Below are 20,736 nucleotides of genomic sequence, written 5' to 3'. Positions count from 1 at the left end.
AGGATGCATAATAATCTAATGCTAGAAGAGTCTGGGATAATCATTCTGTGCAATTAGTGTACGTTCTGTCCCTATAGGTAGCAAAAAGCTCATCAGGCTCTTAAGAAACTCTTCTCTCAGCTTTCTTTTTGGATTGCATTATTGATTTTACTTCTTTCCTTGAGGAGAAAGTCCTGTGTGACTAAAATTACTGTTTCCCTTGGTGCTCTTTGGTGGGTGCTACTTCCCTGATAACCATTACAGTTTTATTCAATGTTACAAATGGTATTGATAAATGTTTCTGACATGAATCATTGAAAGTAAAACATCTAAATAATTGGTTGTGTAGAACCTGAGGAATGTGTGCAGTTACAGGTTATTCCTGACTCTACGCTTATTTATTCTTCTCAATTAACCCCTTTGAAAACAAAGAAATCATTTCCTGGTTAGTCCCTGTCTGGAAGAACACATTATCTGATGCAGATTACGTCTGTCATTTCTTATTTTACATATATTACTATCCATGAAATGCTACAGAGACATACATTACAAAATTGAAGGCTTTCTCACTCACCATGAAGACAGTTAATCTCATAGTCACATGAATTTCTCAACTGGAAAATGAAAACCTTGGTAAAGCTCAAGATAAGCAAGTAGAAAACCTGTATATCAAAAACTTAAATACTTCTAAGTCCCCCCACCCTTTTAGTCATGAAAGTCTTTCACCTTCCATGTCTCTTGTACATTCTTGAGGTTACCACAAACTCCTAATCCCTGAGATTGCCTGTGTCCAATTTTTACGCTGGACGTCACAGCTTCAGTCCTTTCCCACCACCCAATATGAGATCATGTCATTATCTTCCCCCTCCCTTCTGTCCCTTCCCCTCCTAAGTCCCTCATTCCGTCTCCCCTGAGATATTTTTCTTCTTCCTTCTAAGTGGGACTAAGGTGTCCTTACTAAGGCTTTCAGCTTTTTGAACTTTTTGAATTCTGTTTACTGTATATTAGGTATTCTGTTCCTTTTTGAGAGCCACCTATTACTAAGTAGATACTATGCATTTCTTTTCTGGTGTGAGTTACCACACTTCATATATTTTCTAGTTCATTTGTCTACAAATCTCAGGATGACCTGATTCTTAATAGTTGAATAATATTCCTTTGTGATAATGAACCTAATTTTCTTCTTTATCAATTCTTCTTGTCTGGGGCATCTGAGTTGTTTCCAGCTTCTGGCTAACACAAACAAGGCTACTCTGAACATACTGTAACATGTGCCCCTATGGCATGGTGAGGTATCTTACATGTTCTACAGTGGAGGGAGGGTCCTGTAGAGCACACATACAGCCAAAAGACAGGACAATAAGTCAGGGACGGGATTGCCATCCCACAGTCAAAAGTATGGCTCATAATTGTTCATCTCTAAAAGCACTGCAGGGTTAGAAATGGAGAGGACTCTGAGGATAAGAAATTCCACGGACCATCGAAATGTGGGATACAATTCATGAGGAGGACCCAAGTGCTGAATCTATTACTGAGACCAATGGAGAACTCACAAAACGGGATCTATAATGAATGCTTTCTGAAAGATGCATCAAGCAGCTGAAAGAGTCAGATGCAGAGATTTGCACACAGCCTATAGACAGAAGCTGCCTATCACTGTAGTTGAATGATGAAAAAGCTGGAAGAAGCTAAGGAGAAGGGTGACATGCTAGAAGGACCAGCAGTATCAATTAGCCTGGACTCCGGAGATCTCTCGGATACTGAACCATTGACCAGACAGCATAGACCAGCTGACATGTGGCCTCTAACACATATACAGCAGAGGACTCCCAGGTCTGGGTTCATACAGAAAAGAAGCACCTCAAGAGACTATAAGTCCCATGGAGTTTAGAGTTCTGCTCCAGTGGGGGATGAAGTGATGGGAAATCCTACTGGAGACATGAGCATGAGGAAGAGGTATGACACAGTAAACAGTCAGACAGTGGACAGGATGGGAATAAAATCTGGAGTCTAAGGAAAGTAGAATGAATATAAAAATAATATAGATATATGTATATATGTGTAAATAAATGTAACAATTATGTATAAAAAGCAACTAAAAGTCTTTGAAGAAAACGTATAAGAAATTATCCGAAAATGGAATCACCTGTCATGCTTTTAGATTGGTAGAATTAACATAGAAATACTGGTCAAACTACCAAAAACAGTCTTTAGATGCAATGCAATATTCATTTAAATTCCAACACAATTCTTTACAGACCTTGAATGTACAACACTCAAATTCAAATAGAAAAAAAAACCAAATAAACAAAAATCCTGAAAATCTGAAACAACTCTGTAGAATAAAGTAACAGTTATAAAGGCACCAGTCCTTGACTTCAATGGATAATACAGAACTAAAGTGTGCATTGTGTTTAAAGTATTTCAAAAGTAATAAAAACAGCATACTAATGTAATAAAATATGAAAGTTTGACAAATGGAATTGAATTGAAACCCCAATGTATATCTGTAAACTTATGAACACTTTGTTTTTGAAAATGCAGCCAGAAATACATAGCAAATAAAACAAAGCAGCATCAATCAAGAGTGCAAGTGCAATTCAGGTCTGTGTGCAGAAAAAACACATAGATCCATATAGGTTTTTATGAACTATACTCAAGACAAACTTGAAGAAATGAATATCTCAGTAGGAAACCACCTATGTTAAGACTAAAGAAGAGAATGTGGGGTATAGCTTAAAACAAATTGTCACAGGAGACAGCATCATGAATAAAACATATATTGCACAGGTGCTGAGAGCCACAATAAAAAAAATGGAACTTCATGAGACTGAGAGATCTTGTAAGGCAAAGAACACCATCAACAGACAAAACAGCAGGTGCCAGATGGAAAAGGACCTTCATCAACTCCATATTTCAGAGAAGTTTTATGTTCAAATTACCTGTGTCTTGAAATGAGACATCTGCAAACAAATAATCTGATTTTAAACTGAGTTGTAGGGCTAAACAGAATTCTCAACAAAGGAATCACAAATGGGAGATAAGCACAAAAATTTTCGTTCCCCTTAGTCAACAGTGAATTGCAAACCTTAAGGATTCTGAGATTCCATTTTACACATTTCATAATGGTAAAGATTAAAAGTATAAGTGACAGTTTATGTTGGTAAGAAAGAACAATCCTCCATTGCTGGTTGAAGTGTAAATTTTTAAAGCCACTTTTATAATACATTTATACTAAATTTACCATTAGAAGTACCTATCTGCTGTTAATTAATATTGCACATATGTATTTCATTCATAACATATGAACCTTATTTATATGACATACATTAAATCCAAAACTGCAAAATCTGGATTAAGTGGTCAGTTTTATAGGCAGATAGCACCCACCAAAGTTAAATCTGGATCAGATAAACCACCTAAAGGGTCTGATAACTCCTTGCTCTTTCTGGGGAATCCATCTCATACAGAGGTGACAAACGCAGACAATATTGTGGATGCCAGGAAGTGAATGCTGAGAGGACAGAACTATCTCCTGCAATGCTCTGTCTGACTAAATCATAGGCAAATGATTGAATCCAATTAATGGACCTACAACAGTGTCCTCAATAAAGGAGTTAGAGAAAGGACTGAAGGAGCTGAAGTGGTTTTCAACCACATAGGAAGAGAAATTCATATAAGACAACCAAACACCCAACAGCTCCAAGACTAATCTGCCCACAAAAGATTATACATGGAGTGACCCATGAATCCAGCCACATATGTAGCAGAGGATGGTCTTCTTAGACACCAATGGGTGGTGAGTTCCTTGGCCGACTGAGGGCTGCATATTGTAGTGTAGGTTTGCACTGAAGGTACACTGCCACGGCAGGGAGACAAGAAGCTCTGTGTGTGTGTGTGTGTGTGTGTGTGTGTGTGTGTGTGTCTGTGTGTGTGTGTGTGTGTGTCTGTGTGTGTGTGTCTGTGTGTCTGTGTGTGTGTGTGTGTGTCTGTGTGTGTGTGTGTCTGTGTGTGGGTGCGTGCGCACGCACCCGCAACCTCATAGAAGTAGGGGGATGGTGTATGGTATAGGAGGTTTCCAGAGGGGAAACCTGGAAAGGGAATAACAGTTGAAATGCAATATATATTCCAAATGATATCTGAGTGGCATGAAGATTTGAGTGTTTATATGGTTATATAAATAAAACTCATTAGTATATTGCTTTATGAGAAAAATAACCTTTATTTTCTCACATATAGAGTATATACTTTCCATAATCTCTTGTCAACCACTACAATATCATCTTTGACTTCTATCTTATAGACCTTAAATTTCTGCAAAGAATAAATGATTTACCCCATTACATTTGTGCCACTATTGCACCAAAATAACCTATAAGGTGGTAAGTATTTTAGGTCACCAGGTTTATAGCTGAGGTGATTGTTACTTTTCATCACTGATACCATACAAAATATACAAAGTTCCATGAATGCTAGTCAGGAGAGTTAAGTTTTTATTTGTACAAAGGCTGAACTTTTCTGTGTTCACTGAAATATAAAGATAATTTCTTCAACAAGGTAGTAATATGATTTTGTTTTTTATGAATGCACCCAAGAGTCTTGTGACCCTGAAATATTTGCAGGTATCCATGAGGCCTCATGGAAAATGACTCAATTTGGTAATGCTCATTCACTGCTTTCCACCTTCCACATATACAAATGTACACTGAAGGAGAGCATTGTAACTATTTGGAGTTTTATTGCCATGGGATTTGAGGCCGAAGTCTAGGTGAAACCGTAAGTCAGAGCCATGTGATGTATACAGTAAGCATCCTTCATGTTCACAGAACCAAACACAGAAAAATTCATTTTTTGAATTTCTTACAGGAGACTTAATGTCAATTACTGAAATTGAGAGCTCTTAAAAACTGCAAAGAGGAAACTACAGAGGAGATCAGGAGAGTTGGGGCCATAACTTCTAATATTACCTCCTTGAGAAACAAATATCTTATAAATGTCCTCATCAAATAGCCAATAGGAATGCTATACAATGAGCAGAAGAGAATAAAATTATATTGGAAATAAATAAATAAATAATAAATAATAAATAAATAAATAAATAAATAAATAAATAAAATTATATTGGAACCTATCTAAGCTTTCATGTTTGAAAGAAGTAGTCATGGAGCCAGAGATACAAGTACCTGAATGTGGGAAACACAGAAGACAGACTCCCCTGGGAGAGAATATCATATATAACCAGAAACATAAATACTTCATTTCAGATGTTTTGTCAATATATATATATTTATCAAAATATATATATATATATATATATATTTGTCAATATATATATTTTTGTCAATATATATATATTTTGTTTATATATATATATAAATATATATAATATATATAAAATATAAAGATTTTGTTTATATATATATATATATATATAAAATGGTGATTTAAGTATGTGATATATGCTGCAATGTATGAAGATATTTTTCCAGAATTTTTCAGATGGGAAAGGAGTACTTCTGTGCCTCAATTTGAAAGTCTGGGGAAAAATATGGAACTTGTGGAACAAAATTAAAATTCTATGTGTTTCATAAATTTATTCTAAGTATGTAATATAAATATAGATTTTAAGCACCCTGCCAATGAGTTCTTAAATATTAAAAATATATTGAGGAAAATTTGGAGCAGCTAATTTTTTAAAATTTTCACTGAATGACTTTATAGTGGTATGTTGTTCAATATTCCATATCTTAGATATATTCAATGCGAGAGTTTACCTAATGTATTTCCAATCAGTGCTGAAGGCATGACTGATCATCTCTGTTTATCACAGTGAAATGTGACAGATGCAGCTCTGCACGGGAAACAATTGTTAGATAAAATGGAAAAATCAATTATCCCTTAAGAAATTTACAAACACTTAGATTGAAAATGATGTTACTATTTTTTTAATGTGAGGAGAACATTTTATATTTTGATTATATGAGGAGTGGGAATCAAGATATGCACAGTGTACAGCACCAACCAGACATAAATTTATATGATGTTTAAGTCTATTAACCTGGGTTAGATCTAATTTCAGGAGATGTAATTGTATCCAGTCATTAATGTTTGAGTTTGGGAAGAAGGTCAAGAATGTGAATCCCTTACAAGTAATCATAATATTAATCTCTGAAATCTCCACATTAACAAAAAATTCCTAAAACTCCATTCATTATTGATGCTGGTTCTTAACATGATAATAAAATGCTCTGGTAGTAAACATGAAACCTAGGATGGGTTTTGGTTGAAAAACCTAAGACCTCTCATCAGATTGAAAGAATCTCATCCTTGAATCATGAGACAGGGCAGTAATGAAGCTAATCCCAGGCAAAGTCCAGAGCACTACAAACATTTAAAGGGGACCTTGAAATCCAGCATGTTGTAGTAAACATTGTACATATTCATACGTACATGGTAGTTTAGTATGTTCTTGGTGTGAGGACATCACTTCTCCAACTTCAGGATTCTGTACAGCTAGCTACAAAGACAGTCTTTAAGTTTCTTTCTTCTCATCTCTGATTCTGAATCACAAAAATGAAATAATGGCTTGATATTACACATTTAAATTAAAAAATTAAATATGCACAGAAAAGAGTGAATAGTACCACAGCATAATGAAAGTCAGTTGATATAAAATACCCAGATTCTCTCTTCCTACTAATTCCTTGAACTAGAACATCACATGGCATTGGATAATACCCTAACACTGGGTTTCCTACACTTGCCCAGTAGATCTGCCTGGGCTCAACACTGTGGATGGCATATGAAGAACTGAGCTCCCATATCACAATCTTACTTTCTATCTTGGAAAACCCTCTTGTCAATGGAAAGAAGGTACATGAAGAATTGCAGATGCTCCTGATGGTGTTGATACTAGATGTTTCATGTCTCATGTTTGAAAATTTGTAGCTTTTCTTTTAACTTGACTTCCTTTTGTTATTGGATTTTTATTTACATTTCAAATATTATTCCCTTTTCCAGTTTTTCCTTCCAAAAGTTCCAATGACATCAACCTCCCACTTCTATAAGGGTGTTCCCCCTCTCCAATCAATCTACTTCCAGTCTTCCCATCCTGACATTCCTCTACACCGGGGGCTGGGGGGTGTACAGCCTCACCTGACTAAGGGCTTCTCCTCCCATTGATGCCCAATAACAACATCCTCTGCTATACATGAACCTGGAGCGATGGGTCTGTCCATGTGTACACTTTGGGTAGTGGTTAAGACTGAGGGGGCTCTTGTTGGTGGTATTGTTATTCTTATGACGTTGCAAGACATTTCACCTCCTTCAGTCCTTTCTATAACTCCTCCAATGAGGACCCTGTTCCCAGGTGAATGGTTTGCTTCTTTCATTCACCCGTGTATTTGTCACATTCTGGCTGACCCTCTCAAGAAGTAGTTATACAATGCTCCTATAAGCATGTACTTGTTAGAGTCAGGAATACTGTCTGTTTTTGTTTTTTTGTATGTATATGGGCTGGATCCCCAGGTGGGGCAGGATCTGAATTGCCATATGTTCAGTCTCTTCTTAAAAATTGTCTTCATATATTATAATATGAATATATTTGATTCCCCTTTCAAGAAAGACTGGATCATCCACAATTTGGTTTTCCTTATACTTGAGCTTCATGTAGTCTGTGGATTGTATCTTGGGTAATTGAGCTTTGGGTCTAAATCCTCTTATCATTGCCTGCATACAGTTCTCTCTCTCTCTCTCTCTCTCTCTCTCTCTCTCTCTCTCTCTCTATCTCTCTCTCTCTCTCTGTGTGTGTGTGTGTGCGTGTGTGTGTGTGTGTGAATGGGTTACCTCACTCAGGATGATATCTTCTAATTCCATATATTTTTCTGTGAATTTCATGAAGTCATTGTTTTTACAGCTGAGTAGTACTCCACTGTGTAGATGTACCACACTTTCTGGACACCACTTTCATTTATGAGAATACCTTTTGTATCATGAACCTTTCTCTCTGCTCATTGCATTAAGAGAATGTAAATGTAAATGCAGTATACAGAGTACAGGTTGAGTCACAAAACATATTTGCTTCATTTCTCTTTACTTCTCAAGGTGAAAATATTTTTCTGGAGTTGTTAATTTATCTGTGTGTACCTATTTGGTTCATCCTGTTTCTGCTGAAAATCCTTTGACTGTTGTAGGAATTAATTGATGCATACATTGGAGTGAGAGGAGCTCTGTCTGAGCTGTGCTCTTTTCTGATTTCAGGGAGTCTTCACTAGGTTTATACTGATAAATGCAACAAAGCCCCAATTCCCTCCTGTTGTCACCTTAGTGCAAGTGTGGAATTATATAGCTTGAGCCAACCATTACTAAGTAGGAGTCTGGCTTTTAGGGGTCATTATTAATAATATAGAAAAAATGAAACTTCAATCTCTGAAACAGCAGTCATCTTCTCCAAGTAAGCAAGAGCCTTTATTTCCTGTAGCTGTGCTCTATGGCACTGCAGTTTCCGAGACATGCTATTGCTCAGGGCAGTTGTGGCAAGGTCAGGGTAAGCCATACCTAGCATACCCACATGGCAGCTCAGGACCATCATTGTCCACAGCAGAGCCAATAATCTCTAATAGAGAAATGAGGTGAGTGTGAAGGACTGTATATCTTCCATTGCTTCCTTTGTCAAACCTATTAACTAACCTGAACTGGGTGTGATTTACAAATGACCTTTAAATAAGCAAGCACAGTATAGATTCTTCGTTAAACATTTCACAGTTATATATTTTCTCTTTTATTTTATTAAATTTCTTAAAATTGTTTTATTTATATTCCAAATGTTGCTATCCTTCTTGTCTGTCCCTTCATGAATTCTTCACCCCATCTCCTCTTCCTGTTGCCTCTGAGAGGGTGCTTCCCCACCTATCCACCTAACCACAAACCTCAGCCCCAGCGTTACCCTTTTCTGGAAAATTCCCTCTTTATATGAGTATTGGGATTTTCTCTCACTGAGATTAGACAAAGCAGTTTTCTGTTTTATATGTACCTTGGGCCATAGACCAGCCCATGTATGCTATTTGGTTAGTGGCTTAGTCTCTGAGAATCCCTTGCAATCCAAGTGTGATTCTCATTGCAGATGTCTAAATTCCTACCTTTAATCAGGCTTGACCTTTTCATTTTCTCTGAGCAGGGGTTTTACTAAGTATGCATTTTTTAAATACAGAACTACCTCAGCACTTCCTTCAAAAGTGTTTGATCTTTCCAGACTCAGCCAGGTCCTGATGTGCTACAACGTAAAACACATGATCATTTCATTAGATGCTGAGAAAATATTTGACAAAATTCAACACCCCTTCATGATAAAAGTCCTGGAAAGAATAGGAATTCAAGGCCCATACCTAAACATACTAAAAGCCATACACAACAAACCAGTTGCTTACATTAAACTAAATGGAGAGAAACTTGAAGCAATCCCACTAAAATCAGGGACTAGACAAGGCTGCCCACTCTCTCCCTACTTATTCAATATAGTTCTTGATGTTCTAGCCTGAGCAATGAGACAACAAAAGGAGGTCAAGGGGATACAGATCGGAAAGGAAGAAGTCAAAATATCACTATTTGCAGATGATATGATAGTATATTTAAGTGATCCCAAAAGTTCCACCAGAGAACTACTAAAGCTGATAAACAACATCAGCAAAGTGGCTGGGTATAAAATTAACTCAAATGAATCAGTAGCCTTCCTCTACACAAAAGAGAAACAAGACGAGAAGAAATTAAGGAAACGACACCCTTCATACTAGACCCAAATAATATAAAGTACCTCGGTGTGACCAAGCAAGTAAAAGATCTGTACAATAAGAACTTCAAGCCTCTGAAGAAAGAAATTGAAGAAGGCCTCAGAAGATGGAAAGATCACCCATGCTCATGGATTGGCAGGAATATTATAGTAAAAATGGCCATTCTACCAAAAGCGATCTACAGATTCAATGCAATCCCAACAAAATACCAATCCAATTCTTCAAAGAGTTAGACGGAACAATTTGCAAATTCATCTGGAATAACAAAAAAACCAGGATAGCTAAAACTATTCTCAACATTAAAATGACTTCAGGGGGAATCACTATCCCTGAACTTAAGCAATATTACAGAGCAATAGTGATAAAAACTGCATGGTCTTGGTACAGAGACAGACAGATAGACCAAAGAAACAGAATTGAAGACCCAGAAATGAACCCACACACGTATGGGCACTTGATTTTTGACAAAGGAGCCAAAACCATCAAATGGAAAAAAGATAGCATTTTCAGCAAATGGTGCTGGTTCACCTGGAGGTCAACATGTAGAAGAATGCAGATCAATCCATGCTTATCAACATGTACAAAGCTTAAGTCCAAGTGGATCAAAGACCTCCACTCAAACTAATAGAAGAAAATCTAGGACAGTATCTGGAACACATGGGCACTGGAAAAAATTTCCTGAACAAAACACCAATGGCTTATGCTCTAAGATCAAGAATCGACAAATGGGTCTCATAAAACTGCAAAGCTTCTGTAAGGCAAAGGACACTGTGGTTAGGACAAAATGTCAACCAACAGATTGGGAAAAGATCTTTACCAATCCTACAATAGATAGAGGCCTTATGTCCAAAATATACAAGGAAGTCAAGAAGTTAGACCGCAGGGAAACAAGTAACCCTATTAAAACATGGGGTTCAGAGCTGAACATTAATTCACAGCTGAGGAATACCGAATGGCTGAGAAGAACCTAAAGAAATGTTCAACATCTTTAGTCATAAGGGAAATGCAAATCAAAATTACCCTGAGATTTCACCTCACACCAGTGAGAATGGCTAAGATCAAAAACTCAGGGGACAGCAAATGCTGGCAAGGATGCAGAGAAAGAGTAACACTCCTCCATTGTTGGTGGGATTGCAGACTGGTACAACCATTCTGGAAATCAGTCTGGAGGTTCCTCAGAAAATTGGACATTGAACTGCCTGAGGATCCAGCTATACCTCTCTTGGGCATATACCCAAAAGATGCCCCAACATATAAAAAAGACACGTGCTCCACTATGTTCATAGCAGCCTTATTTATAATAGCCAGAACCTGGAAAGAACCCAGATGCCCTTCAACAGAGGAATGGATACAGAAAATATGGTACATCTACACAATGGAATATTATTCAGCTATCAAAAACAATGACTTTATGAAATTCGTAGGCAAATGGTTGGAACTGGAAAATATCATGCTGAGTGAGGTAACCCAATCACAGAAAAACACACATGGTATGCACCCATTGATAAGTTGCTATTAGCCCAAATGCTTGAATTACCCTAGATGCCTAGAACAAATGAAACTCAAGACAGATGATCAAAATGTGAATGCTTCCCTCCTTCTTTAAAAGGGGAACAAGAATACCCTTGGCAGGGAATAGAGAGGCAAAGATTAAAATAGACACAGAAGGAATACCCATTCAGAGCCTGCCCCACATGTGGCCCATACATATACAGCAACCCAATTAGACAAGATGGATAAAGCAAAGAAGTGCAGGCCTACAGGAACCTGATGTAGTTTGCTCCTGAAAGACACAGCCAGAATACAGCCAATACACAGGCAAATGCCAGCAGCAAAACACTGAACTGAGGACGGGACCCCCGTTGAAGGAATCAGAGAGAGAACTGGAAGAGCTTGAAGGAGCTCGAGACCCCTTATGAACAACAATGCCAAGCAACCAGAGCTTCCAGGGACTAAGCCACTACCTAAAGACTATACATGGACTGACTCTGAACTCTGACCTCATAAGTAGCAGTGAATATTCTAGTAAGATCACCAGTGGAAGGGGAAGCCCTTGTTCCTGCTAAGACTGAACCCCCAGTGAACTAGATTGTTGGGGGGAGGGCGGCAATGGGGGAAGGTTGGGTGGGGAACACCCATAAAGAAGGGTAGGGGGAGGAATTAGGGGTATGCTGGCCTGGAAACCGGGAAAGGGAATAACACTCGAAATGTAAATAAGAAATACTCAAGTTAATTAAAAAAAAAAAAGTGAAGGATGAAAGGTTGTTATGTTTTATCTGAAAAAGATCAAGTCTCAAACATGATGTCTGGGAATCCCCAAGGGGAAATCCCCAATGTCTCAGTATCTCTTGCCATCTTTATAGACCTTAGAGGGGTGTACTGACCCATTGGTGGGACTGTCTGCCTCCTAAATTCCGCAGCATTCTGTTTTGCTTCGACTTGGAAAGAGGAGGGAGGAACAGAGGCCAGTGACTGACAGCTCTGTTCCCAGCCCCGCCTCAGACATCGGGCTCTGTGAGGTAACACACTGCCTCCTGCGCCTTGGAATTAGCTTTTCTACAGGCTCAGGTGCCCGGTGGAAAACACAGTCTTCCTCTCCTTACCTTCACCCTACTTGCTCTGCATCGCAATCATGATTTGGAAAGTCTGGGGTCTATCCCCGCGAAGCAGAAAAGACGAGGCTTTGGTGAGAGCAGCTGCAGGGCAGTTCTCGAGGCTGCAGACGTGCACAGGAGTGGTGAACAGATCTACACACCCATCTTACCACCGTCCAGCAGGGCCCGCCTTCATGACTGGTATTGTTATTATTGTTGCTATTGTTATTATTATCCATTGTAGGGAGAATTTCTGTCTCTTTAAAAATACAGAAACATTACATGTTTTCGTGTTAATCCCAGATGAGGGATATGAGGCTGCTTCAGTTTTCCACAGCAGCTGGCAGTGATTTGCCTCATGCTCTAGCAGGGGTGTGATTTTACCAGCTGAAGATAGTTTCTGTAAGTATTCGAGATTTGGGATTCCAGGAATGTGTCAGAGGATATATGAATGTTGGGGCCCCAAGAGAGTGGGTTGTGGTTGATTACTGTCCGTCAAGAAGTTGTGCACAAAATGATGAGGAGAGGAAATTGAACATCCTGACTTCCAAGACTAAACTTGCCCCAAGGAATTTGATGGCCCTAATTAGCAGAAAATAGTCTAAGGATAAAGTCGCTTCCTTTCTGCTCTATCCTTTCTCTCCTCCCTAGTTTTAGGGGGTTGAAAGGGTAGAGGAGGAGAGATGAAGAAGGGTAAAAGAAAATAGAACCCACAAAGTAGCCAAAAGTCCAGCTACAATTGTTATTATTATCATTATTATCATTATTATTATTATTATAAATATATTATAAATATTCCCACTACTCTGTACAATTATTGTGTAAGTCCTTTTACTGTGGCTATTGAAAAATGTGGAGTGATTGTTTTATCATGAGCAGAAGTGAATTAGCTCAATATTTTTCAGGTGAGAATATCCAAGTTAAAACTAGTTGAGAACAACATGAACTTTCCTTTGCAATCATTAAAAGACAGGTAAGCATAATGACAATCACTGAAAATGAGGTTAGAAACAAGTTTTCATGTTGACTCCTATATCTGAGTTTCCAGGAACTAATTAATGGATACATGGGTGGCTTCATCTGAGTTCAATACCCATTGTAGTCCTTCTGGACACTGGTACTCTGCACCAGGTGTAGCTTGATGAAGACAGGAAAGAGCCTGTTATCTCTTGTCATTAATATTTTTGAAAATAAGAACTGTTAGAGCTGCATGAAACTGCTACCAAGAATGAACCTGGATTTGGGAGGGATATCACAGTAATATTGACAGAACATAAAATCAATCTGCGGTATGATACATATTAATATCCCCAGGTAAACAACAAACACTTCTCCCTTTAGTTGAGCTTTGTGAACAATGAAATGACAAGGATATACTATGTTTTTAAATATCCCAAATTGAAACTTCATTTTTTTATTAATCATTCCATTTGTTTATGTCTCAAATGGTTTCCTTCTTCTGGGTGAGCCCTCAATAATCCCTCCCTCCTACATCTGCTTTCTTCCCCCTCACTAATGTCTGAATGAGGATTTTGCTCCACCCAACAACCTCTCCTTCCACTCCTGCAACTTCATTTGTAAGTAATGAAAAAAACTATCTGCACGGGAAATCATGAACAGCAGGGGTACAATCACATCATTATTCCCCGTAGACATATAAGGTATGTGTGAAGAAGTTTCCACTGTGTTTTTTTTTCCTTAAGTGTTATAACTGATCTGTGCCCACATTTTTCAATATGTGATGTCTCCACACTGAAACACAGAAAATATTCCCTGTTAAATGCTTCACAGATGTATGTTTATTCCCTGTGAGTTTATATGTACATCAGTCCAACTGTGTCTGTAAGACACTTTTGCACATATCCTGGCTCTTATAATCATTTCAGTTAAAATAATGGCTATTTTATTTATTTCTGATTCAAATGTTATCCCTCTTCCCATTTCCCTTCTGAAAATCTCCTATTCCATGCCCTTTCCTCTTGTTTCTATGATGCTGCTGTTCCACACAGCTACCCACTCTCAATTCATCATGCTAGCATTCACTTATGTTTGGGCACACAGTCTTCGCAGGATCAAGGGCCTCCCCTCCCATTTTTTCCTAGATAAGGTAATCCTCTATTTCATATGTAACTCTAACCATAGGTTCGTCCATGTGTACTCTTTGCTTTGTGGTTTAGTCCTTGGGAGCTCTGTGGCATTTGGTTGGGTCATATTGATGTTCTTATGGGAATGCAAATCCCTTCAGCACCTACAGTCAATCCTCTAACTATTGTGCTACCCTTGCTCAGACCAATAGTTGGCTGCAAGCATCCACATCTATAATGGTCAGTGTCTGGCAGAGCCTCTCAGGAGACATCCATATGTGGCCCCTCTCAGCAAGCACATTTTAGTGTAAGCAATAACGTCTGAATTTGGTGTCTGCATATGGGATGAATGCTCAGGTGGGGAAGTTTCCAGATGGCCTTTTCTTCAGTCTTTGCTCAACTCTTTTTCTTTGTATTTCCTTTATGCAGGAGCAATTCGGTCGTAATATTTTTGATATGGGCTGATGGACCCATCCTTCAATCAAGGTACACGCCTCACTTGTGGATATTTTCTCTACAGGTTTTCTGTCCCCCTTGTTGGGTATTTCATTTCTTGTCATCCCCTGCATCCTCTGAGCTTCTTCCTGTATAGGCATCTTGTACTTTCTAATTCCTTCACCCAATACCCCACCCCACACTGCTACAAACATCTGTTTAATTTCCTGACCCAATGTATATCTTCCTCACCTGGTCCTGCACCTCTTTTTCATGCCCCCTACTCTTTCTCTCCCAGGTCCCTCCTTTCCTCTGACTATTTTCTTCAGCATTCTTTTTAGGGCTGAAGCATCCACACATTGAACTTTCTCCTTCTCGAGCTTCATATGGTATATAACATGAGGACCCAGCTATTCCACTCGTGGGCATATACCCAAAATATGCTCCAACAAATAGCAAGGGCAGATGGCTCTAATACAATCATAGAAGATGTATTTATAATAGCCAGAAGCTGGATACAACCCTGATGCCTCACAACAGAGGAATGTATGAAAAAAATATAATATAATATAATATATATATATATATATATATATATATATATATATGTACTACTCAGATATTAAAAACAATGACTTCATGAAATTTGCAGGCAAATGGATGGACCTAGAAAATAACAGCCTGAGTGTATTGACCCAGTCACAAAAGTACAAAAAGGGTATGTACTCACTGATAAGTGGATATTAGGCAAAAAGCTTGGAATACTCATAATACAAGTCAGTTTAATTTTAAATTAATTTTAAGAAATGTGTTCTAACTATGCAGTTATATGGAGATCAACAGCTATGTAAATTCCTCATATTTGTTTGGGAACCTATAGGATCTTTTTGACCATTAACTGATAAATTTTCATAAGTCTGACACTGGTACATAAAATTAATAAATCATGAATTCTGGAAGAAGCAATGTCTACCTATGCAAGTAACCCACCAGTTAAAACAAAATGCTTAAACTCCACTTCTGGCTGGTGCATTCTTCTAGGACAGATTTCAGATTGACAAATACTAATCTCTAGAATTCTACAATTTAACATATTAAAAAATATACAAATATTGGAATACATATTAGTGAAATCATGAGCCCCTTGACTTATGCACATAGGTGACCACATTCAGCATATCTTTCCAGTTCTATGCAGATAAGTATATATTACATAGTTCATGATTACCAGTTAGTTTTTTTTTCCTTTTCTATCTGTACAGCTTTGTCATTTTTATACATGTTGTATTGGAAATCTAAGATGATCCCTTCTTCTACATGCTGTGAATAATGTTTGGTAGATAGACATGAATGTGCAAGTGTCACTATAATAAGATATGGAATCACTTGGTACATGATTGAGAGGAATGTTGCTGGGACACTTAATAATTTTATTTATTATTTTTGGTGAATTTTCATAGATTTTAGATCACTGGTACTTCATGCCAGGTAAATGCTGTCAAAAGCCCAAGGTTAGAGATAATATAGTCTCTGTTATACATTAATTATATTGGTAAAGATCGTGTAGTCAAACTGCCTTATAAATATGTATGTTTACATTCAGTAGGTTGTTATAGCCTAGACCACAGTAACTTCTGTGTTCAGTGTATAATAATTGATGCTGTCTTTCAGGACTAGTCAAAATAGTGAGAATTACTGAGAGAATATTCAGTAACAGAGAATTCAATGGTATCAACCTCTTATCAAAAAATCAAAGACAAAACTGGCAAAGAATTAAGATATATAGAATGGGGATGAAATATACAAAGTTCTAACTCCATAAGATCACCTTTTCTTATTGCATATATGAACTCCAAGGAGCTATATTTACCAGCACAAGACCCATACAAATCATAACAGTGAAATTACCAAATGAAAGATACTTAAATTGCTCTGCAAGAAAAGTGTCTGTGTACTGGTAAAGATACCAATAGCAGTTATATCCCTTACAATTCAGTTGTTTAGTAGTTTTCCGAGGTTAACATATCCACTTTGTGCATATGTACCTTGTTCTCCCAACTAAAATTAATATAACAATTAAAGAAATATATTGTGAATGGGATAAAATTTATGAGGACTCCCATCAAGATGAAAGTCTTTTGATATCTGATGACTGAAAGGAAGAATTTAATATCTCTTTGGGGGAAGGTTTCTGTAGGTTCATTATGCACATCTAGTGCCTTTTTCTCTTTGTAGTCACTGGGTTACTAAGTAACGAAAGAGAAGAGGTAAGGATCTTGGAACCTCCATTTTGATATGTACGGAGAGGAACTCTAAGGACCTGACTGCAGTAGAGAGTTGTGAGAATACTGAGTAATGGTAGATCATAATAAATGTCATACCTGATTGAAAGTTTCAAAGAATAAAAACCCTCATGAAGTAAAAAAAAAGCAACTTCATATATGTCTAGAATCTTCATACAATTGTATATTGTACACTGTGCATATTTCTCCTGTAACATCATTCCACACTAGTCTCCCTTTTCAAAGAAGAGAATTTAACTGATGCACTTTTATGTATTTGCAGATATAAGTATATATAACTATGGAATATCTAAAAGTTACTAATAAGAGTCTCATTTAATGCCGGTGTTTCTGAGACTGTTTTAAGTAACACATTTTTTCCATTTGCATCCATTTTCCCAAAAGTAATACGAGTTTCTTAATTCCTACTGATGAAAAGTTAATATATATGATTTAAGCATGAAATCATTTGTTGACACATATATAGCACAATTTCACAATTTACTCATTAATGATATTGATAAAATAATCATTAATTAATAAAGATTTTTGTTGTAGGTTTACTTCATTTGAGTGAGTTTGTACACATCTGAACAAAGGATCTAAGTCCTCAAAAGCTATCCATTCGGGGAATTTTTCCATCTCCATCACAGCAACCATCTGCAAATCAATCACAATAAATTATCCCACAGAGATGCCACAGTATAATAACTGAAATCTGAGAACTTATTTTCTGATGTTACATGCACAGTATCTGCTCAAGACTCAGGGAAGGTGTATGGCAAGTAATTCTTCAGAGAGGATTAGGATCTGGAACAGAGTGTCCTGATAACCTGAACCATTTGCCTCCATTAGTCCTACTTCCCCAGTAGTTCTGCTGAATGTGGTCCTTATCTAAGACGGAACCTACTCATGAATATGCAAACTACCTGAATCTGTGGCAGCAAATACAGGAATTTCCACAGCCTAAAACACCATATGGTCAGTGTCCTCTCCACAGTCCCTGGACACACTGACTATAACCGAGGAATGGAGCTGGGTCTTTCTCTTCCTCCTGTCAGTAGCTGCAGGTAAGGGACTCTCTACTTCCAAATCTGAAGAAGAGACAGGGCTTGAGGTGACATTGATATCCACTTTGCCTTTTCTTCACAGGTGTCTACTCCCAAGTTAAGCTGCAGCAGTCTGGGGCTGAGCTGTTAAAACCTGGTGCTTCAGTGAAGTTGTCCTGCAAGACTTCTGGTTACATCTTCAGCAATAGCTATATGAGTTGGTTCAAGGAGATACCTGGACAGAGTATTGAGTGGATTGGACAGATTTTTGCTGGATATGGTGGTACTGGCGATAATCAGAAGTTCAAGAGCAAGTCCATACTTACTGTATACATATCTTCCAGCACAGCATACATGGATCTCAGCAGCCTGACATCTGAGGACACTGCAGTCTGTTTTTGTGCAAGGCACAGTGTTGTAACCACATCTTGAGTGTGTCAGAAACCCAGGGGGAGCAGCAAGTTTCCCTGGGACTGAGATAACAGAAAAGAATAGCATTTAACTTCCTCAGAAATAACCATTTTGAGTGTCTACTTTTTGCCTTCTCCTCACAGACCTACAGTGCCTTTTTTAACTTTGTGTAAGTAACCTAACAATAAGGTGATGTTTCTTTAAGTTCTTCTACTGTACACCAAAACACTTTAATGACTTTATCAGTAATTACCTCCTCTGACATGTTTCTTAATCATTAAAACGATAAAAAGAGAAAACTGCGATGATGTATGATAAAATATTGTATATTCTCAGACACCAGAACATTTCGCTGAAATATTTGTGAAAAACATACTATGAATTTGAAATTACTAACACCCAGGAACAAACACTCCTTTCATTATCTTAATTATTAAGTGTCCTCTGGTGTATTCCTAAATCTGCCTGTGTTCCAGAAGATGTTCCAGTCTCTTAGGTTATTAGAAATATTTATATCAGAATGCAGAGCTACATAAACATAATTCGCATAGTATGGAAAACAATATTTAATCACTTTTCAATGAGCATCTTTACCAACCAATGTATGTATCCATTAAGTGATGTAGGTTCTGCAATTATACAAAAATATTTGTTCTCATATTTACTACCTGTGCAGTCTCAGTAATCGGTCCTATAATCAGTATCCTTTATAGACTATAGACCTGTACTGATACAGCATCAACTCTTTTGGACACCTTGTTTGCACACCTGTTGCTTCATTTTTTTCTATTAGTATTTGTGAATTGAAATGCATCTACATCCACATAGGTTCCTTGTGCGTTGATTTTTGCTGATATTTCTCTTCTGCTTGTTTATTCAGTTTGTACTATTCCCATCTCTGGGCGTTTCCTTTATCTTACTTTGTTTTTTTTTCTATTTAGATAATGTTTATTTTCTGTTTGCTTTATAATTAGAGAAAGAAACAGAATCAAGCTGAGAGAAGATCAGGAAGGTGTTGGGGAAGGAAAATGAATATATTGAATGAATAAATGTTTTTCAACTGTAAACAGAAAACTAATTCTAATGATTAAACAAAGAATTTTGACAACATCTGTGTTGTATTAATCTTCCATATGTCCAATGCTTAGAATTTATCTTTCATGTCTTTGTTTAAATTGTTCGAAGTCTATTTCAATGACAGGACTTAAAGTACTTTAGTATGAATGTAAAATGTGTAAGGCTAATGTGTAGTGAAATATATAATTAAATATTTGCATATTGGCTTCTTTTAGACTCTCTCTCTGTCTCTCTCTGTCTCTCTCTCCCTTCCTCCTACATCTTTCACTCTGTTCGTGTGTGTGTGTGTGTGTGTTTGTGTGTGTGTGTGTGTGTGTGTGTGTGTGTGTGGGTGTGTATGTTTGTGTGCGTGTGTGTGCCCACACACGTGTCAGTGATTTCAGCAAAATTATTAATCTCTAAGTACACAGAATAGTTTCTCCTAGAAAATCTTGTAGTTCTTGAGGACATCTCTGCAGATGTCGTAGAGCGAAACAGAGCAAGGGCAGAGATAATAATAAGGGCATGTTATAAATTGATTTTCTTTACATGGATCAGATTTTGTGAAATCTAAGCACAGGTAGTTTATTGTACCTATATTTCCACACAATAGAATTTGGAAAAGGGTCTCCGGGTAACAGTAATTTCCATAGTCATTCCAAATCCAGTTGTACAATAAGGCTTAAAGGTAATATTTTATGAAGTTCTTGTAACCATTAGGATAGGTTATTTTGCCAAAGTCTAAATCCATGTGTGGTCTATGCCCAACAGCGTACAGGTCAGAGGGCCATAAAGTACATGTGACACCTCTCTTAAGGATGTGTAATAATCTAATGCTAGAAGAGTCTGGGATAATCATTCTGTGCAATTAGTGTACATTCTGTCCCTATAGGTAGCAAAAAGCTCATCAGGCTGTTAAGAACCTTTTCTCTCAGCTTTCTGTTTGGAGTGTATGTATTTGATTTGACTTCTTTCCTTGAGGAGAAAGTCCTGTGTGACTAAAATTGCTGTTTCCCTTGGTGCTCTTTGGTGGGTGCCACTTCCCTGATAACCTTTATAGT

General features: G+C 37.5%; 1 protein-coding gene across 1 annotated transcript; it reads left to right on the top strand.

Annotated features, from left to right (window-relative positions):
• The first annotated feature begins 8,467 nt into the window (after nt 1-8,467).
• On the top strand, nt 8,468-19,908 carry LOC503090 (uncharacterized). The gene is made up of 5 exons (XM_087555022.1): nt 8,468-8,524; nt 12,185-12,247; nt 12,327-12,559; nt 14,872-14,928; nt 18,312-19,908. Exons 1-5 carry the CDS (start codon nt 8,468-8,470, stop codon nt 18,328-18,330), a joined length of 429 nt encoding a protein of 142 aa, XP_087411148.1. The 3' UTR covers nt 18,331-19,908.
• The last annotated feature ends 828 nt before the right edge of the window (nt 19,909-20,736 follow it).

Source organism: Rattus norvegicus, chromosome 6 (genome assembly GCF_021556685.1).
Source record: "Rattus norvegicus strain SHRSP/BbbUtx chromosome 6, alternate assembly SHRSP_T2T, whole genome shotgun sequence".
NCBI lineage: Eukaryota > Metazoa > Chordata > Mammalia > Rodentia > Muridae > Rattus > Rattus norvegicus.
Note: the sequence above shows the minus strand (reverse complement) of the source record. Positions and strands in the feature narration are given on the sequence as shown.

What these genes read in the sequence shown, in the direction of transcription:
- LOC503090 (XM_087555022.1), top strand. Translation starts at nt 8,468, where the DNA reads ATGGCACTGCAGTTTCCGAGACATGCTATTGCTCAGGGCAGTTGTGGC. An exon ending in GGCCAGTGACTGACAGCTCT is followed by an intron (nt 12,248 to 12,326) that starts GTTCCCAGCCCC and finishes GCTTTTCTACAG; the next exon opens with GCTCAGGTGCCCGGTGGAAA. An exon ending in AGGGCCCGCCTTCATGACTG is followed by an intron (nt 12,560 to 14,871) that starts GTATTGTTATTA and finishes TCCTTTATGCAG; the next exon opens with GAGCAATTCGGTCGTAATAT.